The sequence below is a fragment of the Sceloporus occidentalis genome, unplaced genomic scaffold (assembly GCF_023333645.1).
Source record: "Sceloporus occidentalis isolate IW3139 unplaced genomic scaffold, rSceOcc1.0.p SCAF_7, whole genome shotgun sequence".
Taxonomy (NCBI): domain Eukaryota; kingdom Metazoa; phylum Chordata; class Lepidosauria; order Squamata; family Phrynosomatidae; genus Sceloporus; species Sceloporus occidentalis.
Window position 1 is genome coordinate 78,325,910 of NW_028316987.1, and position 13,676 is coordinate 78,339,585.

At 39.5% G+C, this 13,676-nt stretch overlaps 1 protein-coding gene across 6 annotated transcripts in view; it reads left to right on the forward strand.

Moving 5' to 3' along the window:
• Window positions 1–13,676, forward strand: part of LOC149310004 (supervillin-like) — a 131,144-nt gene that overhangs the window by 66,072 nt on the left and 51,396 nt on the right. For 4 of the 6 annotated variants that reach the window (XM_089533455.1, XM_089533457.1, XM_089533454.1 and 1 more), the window contains exons 7-13: window positions 3,161–3,244; window positions 6,969–7,844; window positions 8,257–8,427; window positions 8,966–9,000; window positions 10,416–10,477; window positions 11,716–11,855; window positions 13,077–13,172. In XM_089533455.1, the coding sequence (XP_089389581.1) occupies window positions 3,161–3,244; window positions 6,969–7,844; window positions 8,257–8,427; window positions 8,966–9,000; window positions 10,416–10,477; window positions 11,716–11,855; window positions 13,077–13,172 (1,464 nt within the window). The remainder of the gene's footprint in view (window positions 1–3,160; window positions 3,245–6,968; window positions 7,845–8,256; window positions 8,428–8,965; window positions 9,001–10,415; window positions 10,478–11,715; window positions 11,856–13,076; window positions 13,173–13,676) is intronic. The other 2 variants (XM_089533458.1, XM_089533459.1) reach the window with 2 other exon arrangements.

Below are 13,676 nucleotides of genomic sequence, written 5' to 3' on the forward strand. Positions count from 1 at the left end.
ATTTAAGTACATATTTTTGTGGGAATAAATTTTGATTAAGAGTAGACCATTTCTTTATACGACGCTGGTAGTAGTTCATTATTTTTTTCTCCCCCCCCCCCAACCATCCCCAACAACTCATGGAATTCAGCAATTCACAGGATTTCTGGGAAAGGACATGAAGGTGCTTGCTTACTCGGAAAACACTGCTTCATTCTGAATGGGCTTCATTTGCACTAATTGTCATCCATATGGGACTATTTGTGATTGACTGGATAGCATTGTGTTGATATTTTGCTAAATCTGATTGTTAGTCCCAAGTACAGTAGACCCAATGAATTTGTGGTGTCTATGTCACCACAAATTGTCAATTGAACAACTTATCTTTGCTTCAGTGGGTCTGCTCTCGGTGGAATGAACAATTGGATTTAGCTCATCATGTTTATTAAATGACACTGATTACCTGAGATCACACGCTAAGCATAAGAAAGAACCACAGCTGGGAGCTCTAGCAGCACTTGCACTGAGTGACTTCAAAGAAAGGTGAATACACTGGGCCCTTGGAGTCTGGTTCCAGGACCCCCTATGAATAAGAAAATCCATGAATGCTCAAGTCCCATTAAATACAATGGCATAGACAAATGGTGTTCCTTATATAAAATGACAAAGGTAATATTTGCTTTTTGGAAAGCATGCATTTTAAAAATATTTTAAAATTGTGGATGCTTGAATCCATGGATAAAAAAATCTGTGGATTATGGAGGGTTGGCTGTATTTAAATATTTAAGTGCCCTTTGTGGAAAACATTTCTTCCCTGTTCCATACTGTTGACCTAAAAGTCAAAACAGAGGAAGATTAGTCTTGGAAGCACTGTAGGAAAACCTGTAGACAAAGCTTGCATTTTGTCCCTCCAAACACAAGTAAAAAGGATGCAGAAGCAGTGAAGTACCAGCAGGAAAAGTGTCCTTAAAAATTGTACCACATCTTTGTGGCACTTCATAAATAATCAACAAATCATTTTCTGGATCCAGAAATGTATGTCTTTAAAATCATTCCCAATTGCAATTACTTACTATATTTCTTTGTATTTCCTCTGATAGTTCTGTATACATCTTTCTTGTAAAACAGAGGTGGAGAATGTGTGACATTTCAGATATTGTTGGACTGTAACCCCCATCCATCCTGGGCAGTATAATCCTGGGTCAGGGATGATGACAGTTGCAGACTGAAGTCCCTTTCGCACTACACATTTGTGTGACTTAGGTATCACTTCAGCTATTGTGGCTGCATATTGAATTCTGGAGTTAATGGTTTGGTGAAGAACAGGAGCTCTCCAAGAGAGAATTCTAAATATATCACCAAACTGCAAATACCAGAATGCCATAGCTTGGAGCCATGGCAATTAAAGTGGCAGCAAAATGTTACAATTGTGTAGTGTGAAAGAAGAGCCCCAAGTTGCCCCTCTCTATACCAAACATGTGTTCCTTCACACACAGGGTGAAAATTCAATATAAATTTCATCTGGAGCTTTAGCAGAGATCAGAGTAACCTACACTTGAAGCAGATCTGGAGCAGAACTCGTGTCAATGGGATTAATGTAGCTAGTTCCCTCATTCTTTCCATTTTGGCTGCATCGCAGATCAGTGGGACTCCAGCTAAAGCTTCTCTGTAAGAGAGATTAAGCTAGTCAGCTCTGGCAACAAACTCCCTAACCTCTTTGCCATGTCACTTTCTTGAGGCAGGAATGGTGACTAGTGGAAGAGGAAAAAACATAGATGTCACTCCTCTACACTCTTTTCTGTGTGGTGCAGTTTGCAGCTGGCTGTGAAGATTAACACAACTTGCTTTTTCCCAATGCAAATGACCACTGCCAAAAAAAATTTATTTGAAGATGATTAGTCACTGGAAATCTTACGTGTGCATTTTTAATGTTGACTTTCCATTTTGGATCATTGCCAGATTAAGTATTTGTTACTCGTAGAATCTCATTGCGCTTTCTTTCACATGAGAGCAGATTAAGTAAATGAAAAGTTACTTCCTCTCATAGTTCTCAGGGCAAGAGAGAGAGAGAAGGAGGAGGAGGAGGAGGAGGAGGCAAGCAGGCAGGCAGCATGTGTATATGCCTTCAAGTCCACTTATGGTGACCCTGTGAATATATTAGGGAAGGAGTAAAAAAAGAAAAGAGAAGCATTGAAAGAAACCTGTGCTATCCAGGTCTCACCTTGGTACTTCAAAGGCAATACCTTATTTCATTATTTTGTACAAAACATGAATAGGAACCAGATATGTCACAGCAGAGTAAAGGACCCAATTGGGCCACTCCATGGGTTCAGGTTCACTCATTCCCCAGGGCTCTAAAGGTCTGTGTCCCCCATTTTGAACCTGGTATTGTCCCTAAAACAATGGGGACAGATGGCTACAGAAATACTGAAACTAGTGGTACCTCTGAAGCTTCCAAATGACGCAATAGGCCATTTAGGCTCATTTCTCTGCCCTTCCCCAGTAATCATTTTGAAAAAAATGGGCTTAGAAGAGGCCCTCACATCTTCCAGATATCCAGTAGCTTCAAGAAGTGTGATTGGCCATTTTTGTGGTCCTCAATATTTTTAGAGTTAGAGGTGCCATGAATCTGTGGGCTGCACTTTGTCCAGCTGTGACTTCGATTGTAATTATATGATGGGTTGAGTCTTCAGGCTAAACATTTTGTATGCCTTCCCCATTACTCTTCATTTGACTTTCCACCCCGTTTTAAAAATGAACAGTCAAAATAAATCTCACAAAGAACAAAATTCTTCTGAATTAATCTTATTAAGTCACATATCGTTGTTAACATGAGGGTGCTGCTGCCTTGTTTCTTGGGAATTTACTGCTCAGATTAAATATAAAACCAGGCTGACAAAAGATTTCAATGTGTGGTTTTACAAAAACATTATCTAGGTACTGCAGTTCATTTTTTCTTCAACAAAACTCTTCTGTGTACCTTGTAGATTTGTTCTTAATTATATTCACATGCAGCTATTCTTAAACTGCAAGCCTGCCTTTTAAATTTTGTAGCACTGATTCTTGTTATGAATCACAAGAAAACTGTTTAAGATTAAACCAGGGGGAGCAGATAAATTGAGTGTGCATGTGTTGACATATTGCCAGAATTATTTTTTTCCTGAAGCTCTATTTTCTATAGTAGTGCAGGGAAAACAAAACCCGATTGGTTTCTTCAGAAAGATTCGGATGGGGAAACAGCTTCACTTATCAACTGGCCCTCCAGGTATCCTTCTGTCTAGCTGTGTGGCTTAAATGATAATAACAACAATAACAATCAGATTGTTACCTTCCCTTGTCCTTTCCCTCCACTATCTTTTTAACAAATGTCATTGACACCATTAATGGCACTGGAATAGTACAAACAATTTCTGTTTTATAAACTCCTTGGGTGAACCTGCTTTTCTCTGGGAATTCCTGTTTTTTTTGTCACTTACAACTAATTGATGTTTTGGTAGGAAACACTAGCACTGACTCTTAAAGTTTACTCCAAAGTTGTAAACACTGGCTAAATTCAGCCATTGCCTTTAGCCTGTCATTAATGCATTGCTCTTCCCTTGTGGTTTGCATTGCAACAGAACACAAGCCTGCAAAATGTTACAAGCACTAAGGTCAAAAACGTCTTCAGGCATATTGTGTAGTTTTCTTCATGAAAATGCAAAGGAGCATAATGTTAATTAATGTCATGACAATTTTGTATGTTTACACATACAACTCTTACAGCACATAAAGAAGTGAGTTAGTCTCTCAGTGGATGAGACTCTAACATAAAAATCAGGTGAATGAACAAAAGGTGAACTGTCCCATAACATGTTTGTTGAAAGGTAATTTCATTTGCTTACAACAATAGAGCACACTAGCAATGAGATTTTTTTGTTAATAATTTAATATTTGGACACTTATTCTTATTGAACAGCGCATATTTTTAAAGAAAGCATCACGTAATATTTAAAGCTTTGGAAATACCATATGTGGACTGCAGTCATAATTAATAGAGAGGGGAGCATGAATTGTTCATCCCACACAAAATCCCAGAGCCACTGTTGTCCTAGTTGTGGTTATGGCTAGCCAGAACGTGCTTACCAGCTTTAAACCTTGATTGAGATCCTGGTTAAAATAAGCCATAGGTAGAGTCCATAATCCTTGCTTTAACACAGTGGAAGAATTTGTAAATGAGCAGGCAGGACCTGGGAGGAAACACGATGAGTTCATAATAACCCTTTATCAGCCTCCTAACTGTGGTTATAATATTGGGAGCTTTACATCTACACAACACACAGGTTCCTTCTCAAGTTTAAAGTCTTCAGTATCAGCTTTGTGTTTATTGAAATGCGCAAGGTTGTATTGCAGAAACAAACTAGCTTTTTCTTCTGATGGAAAGACTTGTCATTGAAGCAGTAAGGGCAGTGGTGTCACTAGGGTTGGTGTCACCTGGTGCAGTAACTCATGGTGTCAATCCTCCATTGACCCTCTCCCATTTCACACCATATGGAATCCTTAGTTAATTTTTTTTTGCACTAATGTTACTTGTAAATCATAATTCCCATATACTACTGAATGTAATGCTAATAGTTGTGACATAAACAACTAGCAAAATTAAAATTATACTTTCAAATTACAATATCACCTGCACAACCTAAATGTATCGGCATGTACATAGTGAAGATTTTGTTAAATTGTGATGGTTTTAAATAAAATGTTAAAAGAATTTAAAAATTTCAAATTTCTTTAAAAATGTAAAAATTCCACATTTTGGAATTTAAAATTGTAATTTTTTAAAAAATTTGGGCCTCTCCCTTCTTCTCCCACTGAGCTTCATCCCATTCCCACAATCCCTTAAATCATTTTAAAGGGAAGCAGGTGAATGCTGCAGCCCATTTCTGCCAAAAGGTAGGTGTTTGAGGAGCAGTGGTATCACATACCCCTTAGGGTGTCACTTGGTGTGGTCCACACATCCCTGGTGATGTCACTGAGGAAGGTACACTTGACCCTGCAGCCTTTCTGTACATCTTCAAAATTTGGTCTAAAAGGCTGGGAGATATTCCAAAGTAGATTTTGGTTGAGTCCAAACCACTACAAGGAGAAGGAGGAGAAATTCTCATTGTGTGAACAAAAATTCACAACATATTGGATTCTTGCCTTAATTCTGCTAAGTAGAAATGGAAACAATAGGTAGCTAAAGTATTGTTTTAAAATACAAATTATTCAAAGGCAACTCCTGGTGGCACCAACAGCTGCACATTGTACCTTGTGTACCTTGTGCTACAGATATATCTTGATACAAAGCAGGCCCCTAGCAGCATAATGATCAATGTAAAGTCCAAGGCTTTCATGGCCGGCATCCATAGTTTTTTGTGGGTTTTTCAGGCTATGTGGCCATGTTCTAGCAGAGTTTCTTCCTGACGTTTCGCCAGCAACTGTGGCTGGCATCTTCAGAGAATCTTTCTCTGAAGATGCCAGCCACAGATGCTGGCAAAACGTCAGGAAGAAACTCTGCTAGAACATGGCCACATAGCCCGAAAAACCCACAAAAAAATATAGTGATCAATATTCCTTCAAACCAATACTTGGGTGCCACTCCCTCTCCCCACTTCTGTTCTGGCTGCCTTCCCAAGCATTTACACCAATGAAGCATTATATACCATAAGCATCATGCTTTTTAGCCTAGGTTTGCAAACGTATATCCATGCAGACATAATTCCAATTGAATCCAATGCAATCCATTCCTGTGCAAGTATATATAGGACTAGACTATGAAATGTAGTAGAAAGGTTCATATAATCGGTACTTAACATTTTAAAAAGAAATAGAAATTAGGTATGCCAAGCTTTCCAGCTCCTGGGCTACACGGCTAATGTATCCTGTTTATCCTTTGTTTTACTGTATGAATATGTTTCTCAAGACTTCTGGTTAGGAAATGTTTCTTCACACAGTGCATAGTCAGACCATGGAGGTTGCTATTGCAAGGTGTAGTGATGGCTTGAGGGTTGGGCAGTTTTTAAAGGAGATAAAACTGGTTAGTGGAGCATAATTTGGTTTATGGCTAATATGGGTAGGTGGGGTCTACTGAACTCATGTCCTGCATTGTTGACTGACCATAAGCAGTTTCTTGTCCACTGTGAGAACAGAATGCTGGATTTAGATATCCTTTGGTCTGTAGTAAAATACAAATAACATAGTACCCTCCCTCCTTTGCTGGAAGCACACAATAAATACACTTTATTTATTTATTTTACTGTTTCATGTTCCTCATGATTTTGCTGAGGAAAAGACCAACATAAACGGATAATGAAAACAGTAAAAATGAAGCAGATGCCTTTAAGAATAGGTACTGTTCTCTGTTTAGAAAATTCTATCACTGTTTACACTTCAAATTACATTTCCCCCTTTCTACAATTCCTATGATGTTTTGATACCAATGTTGATAAGAAAAAGAAATAAAAAATGGTAAGGAAGCCTTCTCTTTTTCTTATTCCTGTAAGCATGAGTGCTGTCAGTGTTGAAAAACATTTCAGAATGAAGCAGCCATTTGTGAATTAAAGCAGTAAATGTAGATAAATGAAAAGCATTATTCTCCTTATTTTTTTCCATTTGGCCATATTCATTTCCATTTCCTCTTCAGCAAATTGGATGCAGCAGACTATGTATTATTGAGAAAACCTTTGTGCAAAGCATGAAGACAGATGTAGACAGAACAGTGGCTATACTGAAATTGATGACCTGGAATCTCACTGACATCCATGGCTTAGGATTTATAAAGACCACTTGTTAGGAATGTCAACTAATATTCCCACTCATCATCTAGTTTAACAGTAATTAATACTTAATGTTGCTAAATCTTCCCAAATTTGGTGCATGTTATTTTCTCTCTCACATTCACTCTCTCATTCTCTTTCTCTCCAACTGAGTTGCAGCCATGCCACATTTTAATCCATTTTTCTTTCTTAAAGAGTAAAAGTTAGAGAGAAACTGGTGAAAGAGGAAAGTACTCGTGGAAGCCCTGAACTTCTAGCAGACACTGTGTCACAAAGAAAGATTCGCCCAGTGCCTGCTAATTTCGTGCCTCTTCAGTCAGAAACATCTGCTTTCCATAGGGTGGCCAGTCAGCCACTCGGTTTGCTCTGCCGACCAGTGCATGGCTATGTCCAGCCCGCTGGAATTGCTCATACAGCTAAGCTGGTGGCCTCTGAAGAACGAGAAAGCCACCCTGTTAGCAGCCATCCTGAGCCAGCTAACACCAACTTCATAAATAGATTCCCACCGGATGTGTCAATGGACAATGGAAAAACTGATTTGCCACAGGCTCTTGAACCAATAAAGCTCAGTTACTCCACTTTGGAGACTGAGCAGGAGAGACAACCAGTTTTGCCTTCAGGAATCCATAGACAAGGGAAAAACAGGGAGAGCAAATCAAGAGAAGGTGATGTTGAGAATCGTCAAACGGGCAAACCAAAGTCTGTGGAACCTGACAGAGAGATAGAGAACCTGAAGCAGCAGATACCTGGAACTTTGATGAAGACTCGCGAAAACAATGAAAGGAGTGAAAGAGTCATGTATCATCAAAGCACTAAAGGGAAAGTTCAGGCTCGGGAAGAGGTTCCAGTGAAGCAGAAGATCCTTACTCGCTCCCTCTCTGATTATACTGGTTCTCCTAAATTAGAAGTTTTCAAACATAAGGAGCATGTTGCAAAGAACACAATGGAATTTCAGAGCATGGAAGGAAAAATCCCTAATGGTGAGATTACCATGGTTGACACCAAAGTTTCTGTTGCCCAGCTCCGCAATGCCTTTTTGGAAACTGCCAATGCCAGCAAGAAACCTGAACTGTAGGTGATGTTTTCTGAATATTTTTTTAAATGGTGTGACACTTGCACGTCCTTGGCATAAATGGCACTCAAAACTCAACATCAGTTGCGTTCTGCTGCACTTCCAATACACAGTCCAACTCCTATCTAGTGCCTCTTTGGTACAGAGTTGGCCTGAATTTTCTTGTTCATTTGTGCTTCTGCTTGCTTTGTGCAAGTTCTGATGTTGGGAGGCTGGAATGGAATGACTTTGTACTTTTTCTGTGCATGGTTTTCTAGGAGCATGCAGAATGATCTGTGATGGACTGATTTGTTGGGATGCTTATATTTGTCCTTCATTTTTCTGTCTTCCTCTTTCTTCCCCTCCTGTCCCTTCCCACTTCTATCCTAATTCTTTGTTTCCTTTCTCCGTGCTTTTTATCATGGCAAAAAGTGAATCTCGTTTTGAGATGCCAACATCAGGTACTGATTTGTCTGGCAGTGCTGAACACGAAAGAGGGTCACGAAGGCCAAGACGCTATTTTTCTCCTGGGGAAAGTAGAAAGACTTCTGAGAGATTTAGGACTCAACCCATAACTTCAGCAGAGCGAAAGGAAACAGATAGGTAGGCATTTGTGTAGCTGAGCACCCTGGGGTAGCATTATCCAGACTGAAACTTAATAGTAATAAAATCAGTCTACTTTCTCCAAGGTCTTTTATTTATAATGTAATGTAAATACTGCTCGGTTAAAGTAACTGATGTGGCCAGTGTTACTTTTCCTAAAAGTCCAGTATTTACTCTGAACTGATCCAAATATATCTATATGCACAGAAAGAGTATTTTTAAAATGCTTTTGCTTTAAGGTGAGCTTCTTTTGAAAAATAAAAGTTACAGACACTGAGACACAAGTCAGCGCTGTAACAACTTGAAGAGCATTTTTTATGTTGACCTTTTTATGAGTCTTCTGACATCATTCTCCATGCAACTCACACCTGGCTAGAACTCCTTACCTTCCTAATTCAAGGGTCATCGTAAAGAGAATATTACTGAAACTTTAAAAGCTTTCTGAATTGTAATCTTCTTGCTGTCCCTTCTGATGAGACTTAGAGACATGCTTTTGCCATCTAGCTGATTTGTGTTTTCCTTTATATAATCTCCATAGGTCCACATTCAGTCCAGAAATGCTACCTCCTGATGGTAAGAAGTTTCTTCTACCTATACTCACTTTGTTATTTCAAATTTTATGTCTTCAGTCCTTTAATGGTCATTGGTAATATCCTGGCCAAAGGTAATGCTCTAAACTAGGGGTGGGCAAAGTGGCCCCCAGGGACCATCAAAAGTGTGTGTGTGTGTGTGTGTGTGTGTGTGTGTGTTGCACTCCCCCCCCCCAAACTACTTCCCCCATGTTTGGGGGCCCCCTTCCCCAAGGGTCAAACTTTTTAACCAAATATTTGCAAAATGTTTTAAATACTTTTTGCCCCCAAATTCCTGCAAGAGGATGGTGGGCATTGCCACCATCTTTTGTGCCCACCTTGGGTTAATTCAGGCCCAAGAGAGGCCTTTTTTGAAACAGAAAGTAAACAAGAAGTTATTTCCACTCACTTCCATTTTTTAAAAGGAATCTCCTGGGCTTAAAATTGTCCAAGAAGGCCCCCAAACATGATGAAAATACTCCATTTGCCCTTTCCAAATAGCATGGGGAGGGGTAAAAGTGTGCATTTCTTTGTGGGAGTGGATGTGGCAAGACCGACCCTCCAAGGTCTCCTGGGGGGCTAATGCAGCCCCCTACTCTTCCACAGTTGCCCACTCCTACTCTAGACAATACAGCAAGACTTCATTTCTCAACTGCAGGATTGCAAAAAGGAAATGTGGGTGAGCAAATCTGCAATAGTGGAAATAGACGGCAGGCTATTTTGTCACATGCCTCAGACCTACTGTGTCCCTCTTGGTTCTCTTTAGTGGCCCCAACCAAAGCTTTATGATTGATGATGTAGCACAAACATGGACAATGTGCAACTCCTAGCAGCCATGGCCTGCATGGCCAATGATAAGGAATTCTGGGAGTTGCAGTTCAACAGCATCTGGAGTTTGATCCCTAACAACCTGGAGGAAGACAGCAGCCTGAAGCTTAATAACAAAATGGCCTTTTGCCTGTTTCCACTGCTGCAGATTTGCTTTGTCTGCACTCCCTGTTTTGCTTTCAGGGTTGAAAACTGGAGGCCAGATAATTCCTCCCAGGCATCCAGTGTGGTCCCCTCAGACTCCCTGGATGTTTAAAAAAAACATTGATCCTTAAATGGCAACTTGTGCCCTGAGAAGCCATTGAAGAGTATTATTTGCAATTTTTACATAATTTTTACACACTTTCACCCTGTGGTATTTTAGGACAGAAGAGTCCTTTCTTTAAAAATAAACTGGAAGTGATTGTCTTTATAAAACATTTCAGCTAAAATTCTCATTAGAGAGTTATGGTCTTGTCCTGCAGTGAACTGAACATATGTTCATGTGCTGATGTACATAGTTGCCTATCATTTCATCTGAAAATCATAGCTCTGGGAGTGTCCTGGAAATATTAGATAGTACTGCAATGTCCAGTTTTTTGTTTGTTGTAGATGAGGAGAAGCTGGATGAAAGAGCCAAGCTGAGCGTTGCTGCAAAGAGGTTGCTTTTCAGGGTAAGCATCCTGTTTGTTTCAATATATGAGATTTTTTTTTACCTATTTCATTTTAAGGTGTTACAATTTACAAAACAGTGAATAACAAGTGTGTATATGTGTGTGTAAAAATATTATCATAGGTGTATTAGAGGCACTCTTGTATGTTTCATTAACCTTGAATGTGAGTTTGTCTTTGTGATCACAATTTTGTTGAGAATTTGGCACATGTAATACTTTGGTGTACTGTATTTTTGACTGAGTGAGAAAACTTCTGCAAAGAAAAGAAATAACAGATCAGGATAAATTGATATTATTATCAGATAGATATAAATTTGTCAACATTTTAAATGCAAAGTTTGTCTCTTTAGAGGTTAAATCTAATCAACATGAAAATCTGAAATCTCTGTGGCAAATAAACCTGGCGAGTAAATTGGGTATCTCACTCTGGGTTTCTTTTCATGAATTTTTAGTCAAGTTTATAATGTGTTTTTAAAGTTATTTTAAGAGATTATATTAACATTCTGTGTATGCACACAATGTATTTTAACTTATAATATAAATTTTATAAATTTCTTATTATATTGTGATATTTTTGTGGTTTGCTATGGCTTTGTGCTAAAGCAGTAAAACTATTGTTTCACTAACCTCTTTGGAAAGTTTTTTTTTAAAAAAAAAAAGAAAAAAGACATGGGAGCATAGATGATTTGAAAGGGAAATGCCAATTCTGTGCACTTGTTTCTGGATCCCCTTTAGTAAACCATTATGGTGTAGTGGTTTGAATGTTGGACTAGGACTCTGAAAGACTCAAGTTCATATCTTTGTTCAGCCAAAGAAACCCAGTCTTCCCAGTCTTAGGGAAGTCTCACTCTCCGAACTTCAAAGGGCGCCACTGGCACAACCCACCTCTCAACAAATGGTACTGAAAAAACTTAGTATTGTAAAAACCTGCCCTATGGTTACCGCACGTTAGAAATGACTTGAAGATACACCACAGCAAACAACAGAGTGCTTTGCACACACTAGCTGATGGTGAGCCTGACTAAATAAGGTAGGAGAAAACACAGCAAGGCATTTTCAGGTCTGTAAAGGCAGACGATATCTAGTTGTCTGATGCTTTACTATTTCATTGGTGCATCTTTCTTTTCTTCTCCATAGTGAATGTATACTGCAAATTGAGGGATGCTCAAATATAGGAAACTTGGTAAAGGAGGCCTTTATTCTTTAGGCTATTCATTTTGGTGTATATTTGCTTCTAGGAAATGGAAAGGTCATTTGATGGGAAAAGTATTCCTAAACCACGTTCAAGAAATACTGCTGTAGAGAGGAGACTGAGGCGAATGCAAGACAGGTCACACACCCAGCCCATTACAACTGAAGAAGTGGTCATTGCAGCAACGTAAGTCTTGGAAACATGTTAGCTTCACCACTCTGCTGGCTTTTTAAATTGAGGTTTACATTTCCATTTATGAAATGCTAATAGCTTGATTGTTAGGAAGAGGCTTCTGTGCTAAGGGGTAACTTCTTTGAGAAATGTGTGTTACGGCACAAGACTAGTGTTCCATCTGCACTTCAGAAATAATGCAGTTTGACACCTCTTTAACTGTCATGGCTCAGTGGTATGGAATCTTGAGAACTGTAGTCTGAAGAGATATTTAGCCTTCCCTGCCAGAGAGCTCTGGTGCCCCACTAAGCTGCAAATCCCAGGATTCCATAGCATTGAGCCATGGCAGTTAAAGTGATCTCAAACTGCATTATTTCTGCAGTGTAGATGTACCCAAAGTTGTGTGCTTTTGGAGATGGGGGCAGAGCTTGTGACAGGTATTTTTTTGGATGACAACTCTCAAAATCCCCAATCATGATAGACTCTGGGATTCTGAGTGTTAGGCTATGTGCAGACCAGCACTTTGGTTTGGCCTGGGGATGGTGTAGGGGCATAGCATCTACATGACGCATGCCCTGACTCCACCCCTAGGGCACCATGGCACTCCTCCAGAACTGCGTTCACATGATGCAGTGCCAAAGGAGCTGTGGCTATTGCGCCCCGGAAAGGTCAGATCGGGGCTGCGGCATGCAGTTGCTGTGGCCCCAATCTGGCTGAAGAAGGGGCGACTAGAGGCCACCCTTTGGGGCTGTTTGACAGCCCCTAAGAGTCTAAAGGAGTAGCTTCTAAAAGCTCTCAAGGAGATATGGATAAGAATAAACAGCATGAATTAGAAGAATGCTTATGGAGCCATAAATGGAGATTTGTTATGCAATGTAGTTATTTGTAACCCTAATTGCAGAAACTTTCTTCTACTTGTGTATTGTTGCACTATTGATGCCTAGTCTGTATTTTTGGACTGTTTGTCATTTTCTTACATACTGCTGGTATTTCTACCCTGCAAAGACTTAAAAAATAATATGTATGAAAACTGATTAAACTTCTTTAGAAACTAGCATATTATAACTGCACGTTATTTGGATCCTGGCAAGGGAATTTTATATTAAATAATTGTTAAGTACTTTTAAAGGGGGGATTGCCATCTTTATGCAGTTAACACTGTTATGTTTTTCTAAATGCTGTTCTCTTCTCTCTCTCCTTGTGAATTTTTCCTTCCCTTGGCTATTTTCTCTTAAGTCAACCTAGCCCTGCCTCATGTACTGTGAATACCCACACTGTAGTGGCAAGGATACCTAATCCCACTGTAGTTAAGAGCACTGTACATCCTACCAGGTACTGGGGGACGCAACTTGCATGCTATAGGGAGCACAAGGGTCATTGCTAGCAAATGCATCTATAAAATCACATAGTTTTAAGTGTGCTGAGCAGTTTGATGGAAATTTTAGGAATGTTTTTCTTCTTTGTCACCTTTCGGTTTGGCTGAAAAAGCAACACATATCTTTGCTTGTTGAGTGCTTGAATCAGGAGCTTGTCCATCCCACCCCACCTTTTCTCAACCCTCCCCACCAATTTTTAGTTCAGGGATGGACAATAGTGGCCCTGCAGATGTTGGAATGCAGCCCTAACAATGTATGGAGAGTCACAGTTGCTCATCTATGTTTTATTGGGTATTATTCTCAAATATAAAAGAGAGAGAGAGAGAGAGATCAGTTGTAAAAACCTGAGCAAAGACACTTGTATCACAAAGGAAGTGAGAAAAACCCAGAGATCACATCCTGTCCCCTTCCTCTGTTTTTCTCCAACTCTAACAGCAGCTTACGGAGTTAATGAAAGGAT